This window comes from Thalia democratica, chromosome 7 (assembly GCF_965202585.1).
Source record: "Thalia democratica chromosome 7, ktThaDemo2.hap1.1, whole genome shotgun sequence".
Lineage (NCBI taxonomy): Eukaryota > Metazoa > Chordata > Thaliacea > Salpida > Salpidae > Thalia > Thalia democratica.
The window spans coordinates 50465042-50483744 of NC_139171.1; the positions used below are offsets into that span (position 1 = coordinate 50465042).

The 18703-nt window shown below is 24.6% G+C and overlaps 1 protein-coding gene across 1 annotated transcript; it reads right to left on the minus strand.

The window, feature by feature from the left end:
* Positions 1–4662: 4662 nt before the first annotated feature.
* Positions 4663–11942, minus strand: LOC145840842 (large ribosomal subunit protein bL9m-like). Its single transcript, XM_082948184.1, has 6 exons — positions 11846–11942; positions 10724–10877; positions 9225–9343; positions 8826–8960; positions 6510–6611; positions 4663–5286 (listed from the first exon to the last, which is right to left on the minus strand). The coding sequence occupies exons 1-6, from the start codon at positions 11912–11914 to the stop codon at positions 5233–5235; spliced, it is 633 nt and encodes a 210-aa protein (XP_082804310.1). The 5' UTR covers positions 11915–11942; the 3' UTR covers positions 4663–5232.
* Positions 11943–18703: the final 6761 nt, after the last annotated feature.

The window sequence follows — 18703 nt, forward strand, 5'->3', positions numbered from 1 at the left end:
GACAAAAAAAGGGCTCAAAAAGTTTGGTATAAAGACCTGGTGTACGAAAAAACCTTTCGGTTATCGAGTCGTACACCACTTTGACTTTTAGTATACTTCAAACTTTGATTTTAAGTTTAAAATAAAATCATCTATAAATATTTAACAATTGAATCAGAAAAAATCGTATTTAACAACTTCAATTTTATTTCAACAACTTAGCATAAATATTACAAAAGATGATTTCCAACAAACCTTTTAGTTGTGTTAAAAATATCAGAATTTTTTTATGGCTGTAAACTTGGTACAAAAAGAAGTTTATGTTTAATTAATGGTTAGGATGAATTTTCTTTACAGTTAAGTCGAAATTAGCTTAAATAAAGTGCTTTTTGACTTAGTAAAATAGAAAATGTGTAAATGGTATTAAATAAATATTACTGCAAAAACATTATATACTATTTCATTTAATTATTTTTTACAGTACTAAATTTTTCCTTGTCCATACATTATTCATTTATTATTATAGTTTGTTGAACGACAAAAAAAGACGCTTAAAGTATTTGGTTTTAGGACCTGGTGCACGAAGTACCTTTCGTTGCGGTTATCGAGTTGCACACCGTCGAAAACGGATACCTTTTAACGTTTTGTCCAGGACAAATTTAAAACTTATCAATGACTTTTACTACATCTTTTTACAAGTAACAAAAAAATCTTTTTTTTCTCTTTTACAAGAAACTTAAATCTTCTACTATCGACTTAAAATGGAGAACTTATTTATTTTCTGCTAATCAATTGTTTTATTATGTAACAACTTATATGAAAAAAACTTACAAATATCAATAAGCAGTTTTACACAAAGTATCTACTGTTGAAATCGCTTATAATTTAAAGATTTAGGGATTTTTTTTTTCGCAAAGTGTTATCTTAAAATTTGTTTTATAAAAGCTTTATTTCTAAAAATTAGATTTTTTGTAGACAAAACGGATTGTATTTTAACCTTTTTTAAGATATTTTTGAAGCTGTAGTAGAAGAAAAAAAAATTGTATTTTCTTATTACTATTATATTTAGCTTTTAAAAATAGTAAATACCTTCAAAATTTAGTTAAAGCATTGATACTTCTTACAAAAATAATACGAAACTCGTATACAAGCCGTAATTGTAATAGTTTATACAGTTTTAGATTATGTTAAGTTGTAGACTGTTACTTTTGTACTATATTGATATTGTATTTTAAGAAAGTTATAACGTAGATAGAGTTTTGCTCGATAAGCTCATCAGAAAAAATAAACAGTATTTGTTTAGAATTCTGGTGAGACCTCAAGTAGAAAATTGTTTAGTCAAAAACTAAAACCACAATTTTTTATTTTTAAGATAAAAAAGTTAAGAAATATTTAATTAGTTGTGTAAAACTTTAAAGGTTATTTAACTATTTTCTTTTTATTTATTTGTCGAACAAACTACAAAATTTAAAGCGTTTTTCTGTTTTTCTCTTTTTAACTTTCATTAAAGTTGTGTTGAAAATTATGTTTCATGATTTTCTGAATAAATTAATTATTTTTTCGGTATTTGTCATTATCAACGAGCTGTAAACAAGGTTATAATAATTTTAATATAAATGAGAAATTTTAATTGTTATCATGGCGTTTTAAGTGAGTATAAAGTCTAGATCTTTTTCTAATTAAGAAAAAGAAGGATTTAGATCCTTGTTTTTCAAATCAAGATCCAGCCGGATACCAAACCGAATCTACTTTATCTAAAAACTTTGTAACTTATAATATTAAGGTACACTTCGAGTTTAAGTTTTTTATTCGTATGTCACTCATAATAGGAGGGTTTCTAGTCAAGAGTTCAGAATCACCAGAAAAAGCTTTTGCGGGTAAAACAATTTAGAAAATATATGTAGGCTAGCAGCATCTTTTTGGGAAATTTTAATGTAATCCTTTTTTCAAACTTTAAAAGGTTATTGTTGTATTGAAATAAGTATTTTAAAGTACTAGTGTGTACAGAAAATCAACACAACGATATGCATATTTCTTAGAAAAAAATTCATGACAGTTGTATTGCACGTTTTTTTAATTAAAATATAACTCTTACACCAGAGGTTTCTGCTTAACGGGGCAAGTAAAGTTGGTCACAAGTTGCACACCACTAACTTATAAATGTGATAATAGTAACTAAATTATTACTTTTTAAATGTGATCTGTTATTTATGAACTTAGTCATATAACACGAGTAGGAAATATAAAACTTACTCGTAGAAATCATTTTCGGTAAAAAACTAATGACAAAAAATAAAAGTAAACAAAGAAACTTGTATAAGTTTTTTATGAAAAACTAGAAATACGACATTAATTAAGTTACTATTTTTTCATAAATATACTGTTATAATATGGCAAAAATACAAACACATTGTTAGTATTATTTTACAAAGAATAACACAGTAGAATTTTATATTTATAATTTAATAAAACACACACCTGACAATCACAAATAATGATCTCTATAATACAGAATTGACAAAACTATTTATACTAAACTACTTTTAATAGGCATTTTTTATTTAATTACAAGTTTAAATTTCTTTCTCTTAAAGATTTTTTTCTAGTATTCCATGGTTAACTAGGAAATTTTAGACTTTAATTTTGGCTCACATGCGTAATAATTTAGATTAATTATTTTCAAGGATTTCTTAAAGACAATGTTTTAAAAACTACTTTTCTAACAGTTTGAAAATTTTTAGTAACATTGTTTTTTTTTAATACTGTACCTCTAAATGATTAAATATCTTTTTCTATAAGCCTAAATTAAAGGTAGGCGACATACAGCCTACCGGCCGGATCTAACCCATCAACAGAATTCTGATCGGCGATTTTCACGTAGTATTTAACTTAAAAAAGTTAGTGCAGAAGAAGTAAAATTGAGCCTTCTTTAAAAACACTTAAATTTGGCTTTCAATTTATTTTTTAGTAGAAAGAGTGTTTATTAAATGAGTACGTTATTAAATTTAGATTTTAAAATCTTTTTTATACTCTATAACACATTTATTCAAAGTTACGCGGCCAGAAAAAAGTTTTTCACATAAAATACCGGCCTGTTGACAAGATTAGTTGCCCATTTCTAGCTTAAACTATGCTAAGAAGCAACAAACTCAGATATTCAGAGTAAGAAGTTGTCTTTAGTTCTTGTATAAGTGTGCTCGTCCATAACAAAGAACTCTGGGTTGAAATGCAAGCAGATGAAAGTTTGTTTAGTGTGCGAGAAGACTTACCTTATTGCTCAAATCTGTTAAACTTTTCTCGCTGGGAACATAAGTAAATTTGTGCCATAATAAATGTTGGCCTATAACTAAATGAAAGGTTTTTTTACTAAAAATCGTTCAGATAGAATGTTTGTATTTCTCAAAAAAGTCTATGAGCTTTTTTTACCTAAACATAATCTCAAGCTAGATTATCATGGTTTATTGAACGAAAAAAAAGACGCTCAAAATATTTGGTCCTCGAGCCTGGTGAACGAAGAACATTTTGCTTATCGAGTCGTACACCACAAACACCTTTTTAAGTCTTGTCCAGATCAATACATTTGCTGTCATAACACTTAATTTGCAGAACAATTTAATTAAAAGAATAAATACAGGCAAGACCACCTCTATTACTATCTATTTAGTGGTGTTTAGTTCAATAGCCGAAAGAGCTTTCTATAAATCAGATCATTTCATCATATTTTGAACGTCGATTTCTTTATCGTTTTCATTAAACTATCACCTTAATTATTTAGTATAAGCTCTTGTAGTTGTTTAAAAAATTCTGACAAGTAGAAAATACCATACAAGCAACAAAGAGTAGCAGATTTAACACTGCATTAGGGTACAAACAAATAATGGCGATATGAATGTTAATAAAAGTAAGACTTTCTTTTTATTAAGTGTCTTATTTATCTATTTTTTCCATTGCTTTAATTTTAAATAAATAAAGTTTTAAATGCTTAATACCCATTTAGCGATTCCGAACAAAAACGCACTGTTTCAACATTAAACTTCTTTAAAATTAGAAGATTTTTGAACTTGATAAAACTAATAAAGAAAGCTTACTGACATATTTTAAAAAATATAATTAATCAGTTCATAATTTCACAAACTTGCTTAAATAATGTTATATGCTTTATTTGAACATTTAGTAGAAATTTTAATTTAGAAAACAAAAAGTTATTGTTACATTTTATTTTGAAAAACTAGTTTTTAATCTCAACTTTTAAAAAATTTGAAAAGTAATTTCGAATTAAAAAATAGTTTTAATCTTAATAGCTGGATATGTTTAGTCGTATTCAACATAGATATTAAAAATGATAAAGGTATACGTCAACAATACTACTAATTTACCAATAAGTTAAAAATATGCTTTAAAAAAATCTAGTTTGTATACTTTAAAATTTGCCTACAAGTTTTTCAAAAAATAGGATGTTTTGTATTAGTCTTTCTATAACTGTTTTTTTACTAAAAACTATCCATTTGTAATCTAAACATTGCTTAGTCTTTGTAATTTTTTCAAAGTTTCAATAAAAATATATCAGTATACTGGATAACAAACTAAATATTTAACTAATACTTAAAATATATAAGTTTTAAATACTATAAAAGAGAATCTTAATATTTTTTTTCATTATAGCATTAGTTAAACAACTTTTAGAGTGCTTACAATTTATACAAAAGTTCTCAGGTATTCGATTAATTCAAAAATAAAGAAGAACATGAAATAAAAATTCAAAAGTGTACCAACATTATGAAATTCTAACAAATCTCTACTTTATACTTTTTATAGCTTTCAAACTTTAGTATGTTAAAAACTTAGATTATGTTAATTTTATTCTGATATTCGAGAACATTTAAAGCTAACCAAGACGATTTCAGAAAAATGATACATATCTAGGTGTTTTGCTCTTACCAATATAAACTTAATTTATAAAAATAAACTTTCTGATTTAAAATAAAGTTTTGAAAAATTTAATAAACAACTGAAAATAAAGGCCTAAAAGCTATTGAAATTAAACGTAGTTTAGCATAAAGTTAAGTGAGATAAATGTTTACTTTTCAAGTAGCATTATCCGAAACAATTTTACTAACTTTTTTTATATATTAAAAACTATTCCACACTCATAAAAACTATTAGTACTATAAAGAAAATGTTCACTAATATCTAATTTTATCATACATTGACTTTAAAATAATAACCTAAACACAATTAAAAATTATTACATTATCAGCTTTTTTGCTCAAACTTCAACTGTATAGTGACTTTCTCAACTCCGTTTACCTGAAAAAATTATTATTTATAATTATTAAATTTAGTAATTTTGTGCTAATTTTAATTATTGAATTAAATGAAAACGTATTTAGAATCTAAATGCTAGACTATTTTCAGATAAGGCATATTATAAAAAAAAAAATTCTCTCAACAGATAGAAAACAAGAAGGGCTGCAAATTATTATTTTTTGAGCTTTGAATATTTGTTGTGTTATGCAAACCTTAAAGTTTCAAAAAAAAAACAATTATCATAAAGTTATATGCAATAAACTTTTTTTGGCTTTTTCTAAATACAATTTCGCTACTCTTGATTTTATAACAAATCAAACTTTTGTGTTTGCTGGAATTAATACGTTTTAGATATCCATGAGAGAACTAAATTTTTAATGATTTTTTACATTGTAACAAGTAAAGGCGATTACTGTACATTACGTACATTAAACAATTGACAATTATTTTTTTTTCTAACTTTTGTAAATCATAAAGGTGTACAAGCGTACAAAATATTTTAGAAACCAAAGAGTCTTAGTAGGTAATTAAATATAAAAAAGTTACATTTTTTACTTTTAAATTATATTTTATTTAACACTTTATTGTTAAAATGTTACTAACTTTTTTAAGATAAAATATAAAGAACAGCTTATAAAGACAGACTTTTATTTTTTATAAAGTTCTAGCTTAAAATAAAATGAAGTGTATTCAATGATAACTTAACTTATAAAACTTCGCATACGGATACAAATGAGTCATTTTATACGGATACAAATGAAACTGTTTTACGATGAAAACATTTTCGACTTAATTTGTCGTCATTCAAAAAGGTTTTTTTTTTAATTGTAAGTTTTTAAGTTATCAAACTACCAACATCATTTTAGGAACTAATAATAGTTGAGTACAATTTTAACAACAGTAGTTACATTAAAATTAAATGCGTGGAATTAGATTAATGACTATTGCATGGCAAACAGTAGTTAGGCATACATCCGACGCAGAAAAAAATATATTTTGAATAACATGTCTCAACTAACTGATACATTCTATAATAGGCGTTAAACTATATCTAACCATTCTCAAACTTTATTTTTAACTTAATATATTTACTTTTATTTAAATCGAAATCTTGTAATTTAAATTTAAACATATAAATAAAAAACGAAACTACCATAATACATAGTCAATATGTAAATGCAAAAAACTGATTATTCTATCTAACATATATCGTTTAAACTAACTGCCACAGTAGCATCGTGAATTTTCTCGTCAAAAGCATTTTCATTGTTAATTTCATACGCAGGTATTTCTATTGCTGACGGGGGAATAAGTACATCATAATCCTAAAACATACTTAATTAGAAATTTTAAATTGTTTTCCTTTACAAAGTAATAATGGAAGTTGTCTTTCACTATGTATAAAAGTTGCATCTTAAAACCAATAAAAATATTTCAAATAGCTTAAAATTAGCTTTCAACAGTATTTAAATTTAACAGTTAAAGTTATAAAATTCGAAGAGACAAGCATAATTAAAAAGAAAATATAAATGCCTCATCAAATTCAAATTTTCCATTAAAATATCAAGATGATTTATGTTTTCTAAAGATATCTGAATGTCAAATTATTAATATTTAAATTGTATGAGTAAAATATTAATTAGGTACTAATATGAATCATCATATAAAATTAAGAGAGATACATTACAAAATAAAAACAACCATTTACTAGGTAAATGATTTCCAAGAAGTACACGAATGGTTGCCACAGATTAAGCTGAAAAAAAGTTCCTAATTTTTCCCGACTTTTTACCAAAATTTTCCTGACTTTTCTAAATCAAACTCTTAATTTCAACTTATTCTAAAATGTATGGTCTAACACTTGAAACTGTATAAAGCTTTCAACCTAATTTAAATACAGGTTAAAACAACAGTTTTTTTTTTTTTGCTGCATTCAATCATCAAACTTCCATTACATCTCTTGAACCATATGTGTATGATTGATGTATTTACAATAATCCGCTCTATCAGCAAAATACATCAAATAATAATATATTACCTTATAAACACAGCTTGTCTAAAAAAAGACACAATTTTTTAGCATTACCTAGCATACATGTATCTAAATAAACGAAACGACATATAAGTAACTTTTACAATAAAGTACACAATTTCTTAGAATTTCCTGGCATAAATGTATCTAAATAAACAAAACTACATATAAGGAACTTTTACAATTAAAACCTTAAATCAATAAGGAACTTTCACAACTCAAACCTTTAAACAATAACGAACTTTTACAGTTAAAACATTAAAACAATAAAGAACTTAGTCAATTCCTTTTTTTTTTAAATGTATGTACTAAAATTTATTTTCTCCGTTTTTTTATTAGCACTTCAACCTCTTCATCTAATAAATATATGGTTTCCTTCATCTGAACTGCATTCCGTTTCATTTTCTTGGCAGTTAAAATCGCTCTCATCTGCTGCCCCTACACTTGTTGAAGAGAATCTTTTCTTTAAATCAAGCCACAACTTGTGGGCTTCATTTCTTTTCTTTTGGCACTCATTTATTTTTACTTTCATTTATAAAATATTTCTTCATATCATTTAGTATAAAACTTGTAACAAATAAATATACTCTTATTTACTTTAAAAACTTAAGTTACTCTACAAAAAATACAAATAATAAGTAAACTTAATCTTGGCATATACCTCTCTTATAACTTATTTTATAAATTTAAACAACTTTGAAAAAATTATAAAGAGGTAAAGTATACACATTAACTTGTTACATAAAATACTAAACTAACTGCTTAGTTATAAAGAACTCAATTATTTACTTAAACAAAAAACACTTTGATTCTAAAATTATGCTAGATAAACTTTTGTGTATATATCAGTTTCACTATGGAAGTGTCCTTGCTAAGATCATCAATACTAAAAAGCTTACAAAATCTGCTTGTTCAAGTAGGGTACTTGTTAAACATGTTAATAGAAAATTTTTGCAGTTTTGTAAAGGATTTTTTACTAATTTATACCAGATGAAGGCATTGGAAATAAAATTAAATATTTTTGTAAACTTCTAGGAAAATTTTGGATTTTTTTTCTGACTTTAAAGAACTTTTAATTAATTTTTACCATTTGAAGGCTTTTGAAAACAAGGAATTTTATAAATTTAAAAATCTGACTTTTTTTTAAATTTTATCAAATTTGCTGACTTTTCCTGACTTTTTTTCAAAATCCCCCATTTTTCCAGACTTTTCCTGACTTTTGTCATTTTTTAAAATTTTTCCTGACTTTTCCTGATTTCCTGCCTTTCCTGACCGAGTGTGACCCTGCACAAAGAAAACAGTTAAATTAAAGTTTAGCCTGTTACAAAAAAGTATCTAAATTTTCAATGAGTTTAAGAAAAAAACTAAGCTAATTAACTCTTAACAATTCTTTTATAAAAATACACTCTCATATCTTAAAGGTTTCTAACTTGTTGTAAAATCATATCATGGGTTTAATCTCATGAAAACAAATTTAAAACAAAACAGCTAAAAGAAAAAAACATACTCTCTGCAAACAACGGGACAAATTTTCAGCGTCCAAGGTCCACGTTTTGTCACTGGGAAATTGACAATCGAAAACTTCGTGGGAACTCAGCCAGAAAGCGGTTCTTCTGCCAGTCAGTGTTTGTTTGTCTGATTCCTAACAATATTATTTATATTTAAAACAAAATGATTATCGAAAAAGAATAATAAATATTTGACTACTTAAAGAAAAAAAAAATTGAACATACAACTTACTAAATTATACGAATATAGAGTACTTAAGATGTTGTTTTTAAGTTGAGTTATTTATTAACATTTTTTAATAACCGGATCGATTGCAAACTACTCAAATATTATATTCATAGTTATAAAATATATAAGTATTAATAAGTTGAGTTACTTAATAGTATTTTTGAATTACCGGATCGAGCGCAAACTCCTCAATGTTTTCCGGGGAAGCGTAGACCGCTTCTTTTTGTTCCAGAAGTTTTCTTGCGAACATCTTGGGAAGCTCCACAACCTCCCCTTTTACTCCATACACTAAAATAAACATTTTAATAAACATCAGTAGCAAAAACTAACAATTATAAAAACCTATAGTTTTACCAAAAATTCATCGGTGAACTGTGCGAAAATTATCATAAGGAATATTAACACTTAGCAAAAGCAAGAAGTATTGAACTGAAGTATTTCAAACCTATCAAATACTTCTATATTATAAATATTAACATTAACTTTTCTGGCATATAAGTGCTTGAAATACAATTTAATGTTGTTTTCCAATAAAATACACGAACAAAACATTTTTTTTAGAAAATAATAACAACATTTAAAAAAGTTTATAGTTAATTAATTTTTTTTCATTGTGCGAAAAGAAAATTTGGATGGCCAAATTTTTTGCAAATTATAAATACCAATTATAAATAAATCTTTTCCTAGGTTTTTTTATGCTAAGTTCCTAAAAACTTTCAGAAAATGTCCCTTGCATGAAGCGTATTGAAAAAAAAATAAAGATAAGCAGCACTACATGACAAAAATTTACCATAATGTGTATAGTTTTTTAATTTAAAGATAAAAAGTTATTTCGGATATAAAATATAATTAAAATAAGATTATTATATTTATAATAAAGTTATTATTATATAAGCAGATAAGAGTTTAAAGGTTGAAAATACTGTTTGAAAACTGTAGAAGAAGATATATTTTGAATGAGATACTTGTTTTTTTACGATTTAAATTTGTTCCTTCCATGAGAAAATTATACAACTATGCGACTTTTATACACTATACCTCATATTTTACTTTAAGTTTTGTTAAGTATTCAACGAAATTAGTTACCTAGCAATAACAAACAGTTAAATATACTGATAAAATACTAAAACAAATATCATAATTTCATACACAAAATCATACACAATTCATGACAAACAGGGAACGGGTCAAATATGCACAAAGACTTTTTTGCACAAGAGTAAAAAAACTATAATTTATAGAAAAAAACAAAAAACAAGTTACCGGCCGAGAGAAACAGTAATAGTAAAAATAAGAAAAAACAAAGAAATATATTAAATATAAAATTTTGAAAAAAAAACTAATAAAAAACAAAAAAGTTACCGACATAGGGTTAGGGGTAACAGTGATAGAAAAAAAATATAATAAAATTTACCTAATAAAAATAGTTAATCAAAAAAAAAAACGAGAAAATAAAAAACTGATTAAAAAAAAATATATTAAAAAAAACCAACAAGGGTAAAGGTTAGGAGTAACAGTGATAGTAACATAAAAAAACAATAAATTAAAGTTAATAAAAGAAAAATAATAATAATAGAACGTTTAACCCATGCAAAAGTGTCTTTGAGCAAAAGAGTCTTCGTGTATATTTGACCCTTCCCTGATAAAGTATACACAAAACTAACTTACATTTAGAGCTTTCAGTAAGTACAACTTTAAGTTCCTTAGGACCATTTTCAAATCTTTTGACTTTCAAAATGTTATGCCTTCGTTTAAGCTTAGCTTTTTCTCCTACTTTTGGAAGATTTGGTTCATATACTCTTTCGAAAATCAATGTATGTGCCTTTAAAAAATAATCTTTTAGTATTCATATTTATTACGACTGTTAATACTAATAATAATTTCAAACATTTAAAACATTCTAATATGAATTGAGATTTTTAAATAAACTTACTATCTTTTAAAATAAGTTTTTATAACTACTTATTTATGATTATATACTTAAAAACTAAAGACATATTTTCATTTTAATTTGAAATAAAAAGTGTTGAGTTCTTGACTTGCCATGCATAAATAAACAAATAGCTTTTTTTAACTATTACAATCATTTATATTTTAGTGTTTTCTTTAAAAACATATAAGTTAAGATAACAAAAAAAATAAAATTAAATACAAATAAACGCAAATGACAAAAAGTTTAGACATGAACTTAATATATACTATAGATCTATTACAGAGAACTAAATAAATATTGATAATGTTATAGGTGGTGGAAACTTTCGACAGCATCAGAAACAAACAAAATAAATTTCAAGACATGTAAAAAGCTAATTTTTTCATAATTTCTTTAAACATTTTACCAATTTTCAACACTAAGATTTTCAAAATGGGTTTTCATGTTAATTAAATACTAAAGTTTTATCACAAACAATAAAACGCCTAATAGTAAAACGTTTTTTTCGATTACTTTAGCAAATTTTACCATAAACTTTTTTGCTAAATAATTTTCTTAATGTTTTTTTGAACAAGAAAGTACAAAGCTAAAATACAGTTTTGCTAATGCATACTTACTACTATACATTTATCAAAAACAAAAAAAAATTATGATATTTATAAAGCTGTTAATGATGATTAAAAGAAAATATTTTTACTGAACAAACCATAAAATTTCAACTTTATGTCTTAAGTAAGTTCATAAAAAATAGACAAAACAAATATATAATATATACAAAATTATATATAAAGGGACTAGAATTATTTAGTTGATTTCTGGTATCATTTAAATTCAAAATTTACTAAGTTAAAACTAACCTGGCATCTGCTTGTTGCTAAAACATTTCTAAAAAAATTTGATTTCACCAGTAGTTTATTACAGTTCATCTCATAAGTTTTTACAATACAACTGTAAACTAATAATTTTTGGTCATACTGAATTAAAAATTATAGTACATTTACAGCTTTAATTCACACTTCTTAAAAAAATTAATATTTTTGAAAAACTAAGTAGTTAAAACTTTAAGTATAAGTTGATTACAGTTAATTAAAACTGACTTAATTTAATGAACGTTAAATGCAATCTAAAGATTTAGTATGCCAAAACAGTTTAGTTTAATTAGATAAGCAATAAAAAAAAGTCAGTTGAAGCATCTTCATTTATTTTTATAAAACTTAAGCCAGATTATTTTTAACTCAGGTTAGTTTTAAGATTTCTGATTATCTTAGGCCAATTTTTTTTTTAATGAGATTCAGTTGATTAGTTTCAACATTTTGTAATTGAATAAACAATTTTGTTGAAAAACTTGATTTTTATAAAAAAAAAAGGATTTGAAAAAGATCAGGATGTCTCAGGACAGTTTAGGTTGCTTAGAACAGTTTTTTTGACTCAAAGAGTGGCAACCATTAAAGAAGTTATTGAAACCTTAAACTTTGAACGCTTGTATCTCAAAAGTTACTTTTAAATTCTTTAAACATAAAAAATGGTAATTTTGTTTTTAATTAAAGAAAAAACTTACTTAAAAAAAAACTAATCCCCCTCAAGCTTTAATAAAAACATTTTTTTAACTAGCTTCAGTTAAAGAAAAAAATGTTCAAACAATCTAGAGTCAGCCTGTTTTTTTTAAATAATCAAAATTAGCCTGAGTATTTTCTAAGTTTTAAACTAGCCTGAATTACGAGTTTGTGACAACTCAGTTTAAATAAAATTAAAGACGCTAAAACATGTTTATACAACTTACTTTTTTTTTATTCTTAGTAATAAAAATTTAAACTTTTTGTTTGCTTTGTACAAAAAAATTTCAACATAAGTACACTGAAAAGTTTTGCCAAGAATCCTCAAGCTTCTTTTTTTGCTGATCTAAATTTTTAGAACTGTTAATAATATATTTTACAACTCTTTGAAAACAAGGGCTATTCATATATAGATAGTTTGAGAGTTTTATAATTAAAGCATAAGTCTGATGAACCAGCCTCACAAAATGTTTTTATGTTTTACACTTAAAATCAGGATTAACTAATAACTTGATAAAAAAATAAAAATAAAGACTGTTCCTCTTTATTAGTAAAAAAACTGTAAAAAAAATTGTACCCTAGTAGATAAACCACTCTTGACTATATACTGCTGTATTTAATTAATTGCTTATTGTTTTAGTTTCAGATCGAAATTTAAATTGGTAATCACACAATTTATAGTTTTTTCAAGTTTTATTGAAATGTTGACCTCAAATAAATTATCAAGTACAATAAATAAATTTTGTTACCTAATTAATTGCAACGAGCTAAATAAAATACACTCATTTATGTTATTTTATAGGTAAGCATAATTTTTTGAATCACTTTAAAGGTAGTCTTTTATACAAAAATCTACATTTCTAATCCAAACAAACTAATGCATAAACCTAATATTCTTTTATCATATTTATACTTTGAAAAGCAACTACAGCATTATAAAATAAAATGCTCTAAGGAGTTTGTCTTGACAAAATGACTTAAAATAATTTTGTTTAAAGTTTTGTTTGATTACATTAAAAATTATGTTATAATATGTAAAATCAAAAAACATAAAGAGTCAAACTAAGTTTCACAGAAAACATATCAAAAAAACAAAGTTTTTAGTGCAATTTTTTTATTAATTTAAAGCTTATATAGTAAGTTTTTCATTTAAAAGAGAACAAGTAGCATCATTGTCAATAACATGGTTCTAGCAAACTTTTAAAAATCTGTGTTTATAAAGTTGTATTCTGTTTGTAAAACTTTTAGAAAAAACTAGAAAAACTTTGTACTAAATCAAAGTTCATACATGTTTTCAACCAAACATCAAATTTTCTCTGAGTTAAAAAAAAACTCCAGAACTATCAAAGCAAAGTTTTAAGATATTTTTTTATCAATAAAATTTTAATTTTTCAAAACTACTTATAAAAATTCAAATGATAGTTTTGAAAAATCTACAATTTTTTATTGCACATCCCATTAGTTTAAAATGTTTTCATATTTACAATACGTCCTCAATAAACTTTCAATAAACTAGTAGAACTAAAACACATTTATGCAACCAAGTAAAAAAAATAGTGAAAAAATATATAATGACATAGTAATTCATAACTGTGTATAATATAAATTTTCTAAAAGCTGGAAGATTTTTAGTACATTATAATGATATTTTTGTATGTATAAGTAAAATAAATGAAATGAAAATAAAAACAAAAACTTTTCAGATATAAACCTAAATAACTATCTTAGTAAGGAACTGTTTGATGTAAACTATTTGTTTTTGTTTTTATTTTCAATTCGTTTAAATTTACCCTTATATATAAAAATATCATTATAATGTACTAAAAATTTTCTAGCTTTTTACAAATTAATATTATACAAAACAGCTTTCTACCCTTGAGGTGTAACTTGACTGCAGCCTTCAATTTTTATAACCAGTTCCAATTTTTTTCAATTTAGCAAACTTCACTACACCACCATCAGTTAATTTAGTTTTCATAGTCAGATCACTGCTATTCACAACTTTGGCTATCTTCATTATGTCTTTTTCAGATAAAAATTTAACCTCTTTGAAATTTCCAAATTTAAGTGACATGTTTTCTGAGCATACAAAATCAATTATTTTGTTAACATTATCAAATTCATAATCATCCAAGTGAAAACTAGTTAAGAGTTTTTTGAGAACATTTCAACACAGTCAAAATAGTTTTTAACAGCAATAGGTTAAATTAGCATGATTTACAGTTTTTGTTTAATACTCATGTTTATTTTTATGTTTATATTTAAAGAAATATATGTTTTAATTTTTCACAGCATATTCACCACTCCTCCCTTTTTATGTTATTGTGGAACTTTATATTGAATTTTTTGTGGTTGTTTTTGTAAAAAGAGCAACAAGAAAAATGTGAACCTACATGATCATAAAAATTGAAATCTAAGGGGAGGAGACGGTGTGGTGCCCATGGTAGACTATGGTTTTCATAGTCAATATTGGCAGAAATGGGTAGAAAAAAGAGTGTACACTATTTTTTTTCTTTTTTTAAAACAATCTGTTTTGATTTAATTTAAATAATAATACTTTAAAAACAAAAAAGAAAAAAATAATAATAATAAATTTATTTTTCATTGATTTTAAGTTTCTTTTTTATTGTTTTAATTAAAACTGCTCAAAAAATGTTATAAAATGTATGGTGTGACGCTTGATGACCGAAAGGTATTTCTCAACACCAATCCATTGACCATAGTTGTGAGCGTTCACATTTTTCTTACTTTCTTTCGTGATTACAGACACTTATTTAGAAAAACTTCAAACTTTTTAAGGCAACTAAACTCTCATTGTTAAAATTATCAAAATATCAACACTGTTTGACAGAGTGCTCGTAAGGGCAGACACACACATAGAACTTTTTGCTAATATACCAAACATCTAAAGTCTACAAATTTTTTAGTCTTGCACCAATATAGAAACAAAACTAATTTGTTGAAAAAAGACAAGCTTTAGGGTTTTCAAATTTTTGTTCAAGTTGTTGATGATTAGGACATTTTGTTCACTTAGGACATCAAAGAAACTTAATTGGACTTCTTCTACAAAAGAATACTAACTTCTTGTTAAGAAATTTTCCAAAATTTCCTGTAATTTTTCCACTATTTTCTTATCTGCATTTGTGAAATTTTTGCAATGTTGTTTTAAAATTGTTAAAAAACAAGGAATATCATCTGGGCAATCCCAGAGTTCAAATTCCAACTTCATAACTAAATCACTACTTATATGTATCATTTAAGGTTTGCATGTGCTTGCTTTTATTTTAAAAGCAGGAAAACCTAAAAACTTTATTGTTTATTCAAAATAAAGACTGTCTGACTTTTTATTTTAGAAAACATTGAAAAAAAATATAATTGATTTTTTGATGTTAAAACTTATTAAATATAAAATATTATTATAAAATTTAACAGTTTATTAATATATCAAAAAAATACAGTTAAAATATTAACTTATAAATTAAAAAGTCAATTAATAAACATTAATTTCTATAACTTTAAACAAATAAAGTTTACTACCTAAAACAAGGAAATTTACCCTTGTTAAAGAATTGCTGAAATAGATCATAAGCGTTTGGAATATCTATTTTAAAAAAGAGGTAGAATTTTGACTAATACTTCAAAAATTCATCAACTGTCATATAATTATGGCAATTAAAGTCAAAAACTGTATTACACTACCTAAATGCAAATATTCTAACAACTTATAGACATTATTTAAAAATACATGGTGCTGTGATTTTGCAGTAATTTCATTATACTAAATATGTTATTTATAGTGACATTAGACTTCTTCTCTCTTGCCATTTTGAGTTGTTTGTGGCATTTTTGTGGTTGCTCTTTTAAAAAGGACAACAAAAAAACTTGACCATAAATGATCATAAAAATTGAAATCAAAGGGAGGAGACTGTGTGAAGCCTATGGTTTCAATGATCAATAATGGTATTAATGAATTAAAGAAGGGTGCTTGCCATTTTCAACTTAATCTTATTACTTAACTAGTTTATTTTCATTAATGTAAATTTAATTACTTTTAATAATTTTAATATTTTTTAATTTTATTTCATTATGGTTTTAAAGTTAGCTCAAAGTAATTATTACAAGCAAATGGTGTGGAGCTTGATGACCGGAAGGTTTTTCCCAAACCATTCCATTGACCGTAGTTGTGAGCTTTGACATTTTTCTTTCTCTTTTACTAAAATTAAGATTGATTAAAAAAGTTTCAAGTATGAACTGTAAGTAATGTTTAATAGAAATTATAAACTAAAATAAAATTTTAAATTATAGACGGCAGTCTTTGTAAAATTTTACCTATATAAACTTAATAAAAAAAAAACCTTTTCATCAGTCAAATTTTTTGGAAATTGAAAAACTCACTAAAAATCTATTTTCTTTAACATGAAGACCAGAGATTTTCAAGATTTGTTCCTTGACTTGCTACATTGTTACTTCTAGTAGAATAACAAAAAAATCACTACCTTCTGAATAAAACTAATTATCTGAAAAGAGTCAAATTTTATTTATTTTCATTAAAACTATCTTCAAAGACTTTTCTTTCACAAAAATTGGGTATCTTATAAAAGAACCTAAGTAGAAAGTTATTTATTTTATCTGGTCAACTTGAAATTTAGATCCTAACAAAAAAAATGTAAAATACTTCAAATTGTTAAGCCTTGAAGCTTGATAAATTTCATGAATAAGTTAAACTTATTAGTTTAAATGGAATTTTTCTTAAGTCATATGTTGCTGAAAAAAGTCTAAATATAAGAGTAAGGAACTGTTAATCTGTGCTATGCTTCTTGATTGTTATACAACCAAAAAAGCGTTCAAAAAGTCTAAGAAAATGGTATGAAAAACCGGTAGCTGGAATAACTTGCAAATAATTTACATTACCTTACATATGCTGAGTCAGCAATTTTTAAATTTATTTCATGCTATTTTTACTTTTTATTTTATTAATTTTTATGTTTAGGTAAGGCTTGTTAGAATTAATATTATAGGTAAAAAATTATAAAAATTGGTGACTCGGCACTTCTAGTTTCTTTTTTTCAAAATTATTTGCAGGTTTTTTTAAGCTACCCAACATAAACTTTCGGTTATTTCGGAGGTTAGTTTAACATAGTATAAAAATATAAGTTTCAAAAATTGAAACAACCTAAAAGCCTTTTGAAAAAATATTTTTTCATCAGGAAAGTTTTTATAAAAATATTACAAGATCTATTCATAAGATTTAAACTTGACTTAATCAAAAATACTTATATACATCACTTTTACATACAGTACTAAATTCTTTAAACAGGATGTATAAAAAATCTTAAAACTATTTTGTTTAAATCTGTATCATGTACATAAGAATTAGAAGTAACAAATAAAAAGTAGTACGTAAATGATCTGAAACTTAATTCATTTAAAATTTATTACTACAGTTTTTTTAAAACTTTTTGTTTAGTTTGATATATACATTTAATGATAGATATTTATATAGTTTTTTTTTTTTTGCTAGTAAAAAATAAAGCTCGAATCAAAGTGTTCTGTTTTTTATATTAACATTTGTACCTCTATTTCTATAAAAACAATTTACCATTTGACAATTTAGGTAAAAAGTCCTGGAAAACATGAAGTTTGAGAAACTTTAAAAGAAAACTGAAAAAAAAACCAACACATTTTACATAAAAAATATAAAGATTATATTTTAAACTTCAAATATATATTTTTTTGAATAAACAGTTAACGTGTTAATGTAATTAAATTGTCGTGGAATATTATATTTATTTCAACTCAGTGGTCTTCATAGTGTACTTAAAAAATATTCAACTGTGCATAATAAATTTTTAAAGTGGAAAAATGTTTTGAAAGACCTTTTATTACTACTAAACTAACACGCTTCTTTATATTAGCATACCTAATGCAAAAAATAATCAGTTTGAGAAATAACTTTTTAACTTCATAGTCTAGTGTACATATAATTTTTAACCAGTATTTTAGTTTTCACAGATTTTAAAAAGTTAGAAGGTTCTTGTTTAATTTATTATTTGTTTTAACATTTCTTTAACATATTTTAACATTTTTAACATATAAAACTAGACCATTGGTCTTCACCAGTGTACACAAAGTTTTAGAATTTTAAGGTGCCCCAAAAACATG

Coding starts and splice junctions, on each gene's coding strand:
- LOC145840842 (XM_082948184.1), bottom strand. CDS start 11,914: ATGAACTGTAATAAACTACTGGTGAAATCAAATTTTTTTAGAAATGTT. Junction 9,344..10,723: donor ACTTACTGAAAGCTCTAAAT/GTAAGTTAGTTT, acceptor TGTTTATTTTAG/TGTATGGAGTAAAAGGGGAG. Junction 8,961..9,224: donor AGGAGTTTGCGCTCGATCCG/GTAATTCAAAAA, acceptor TAATATTGTTAG/GAATCAGACAAACAAACACT.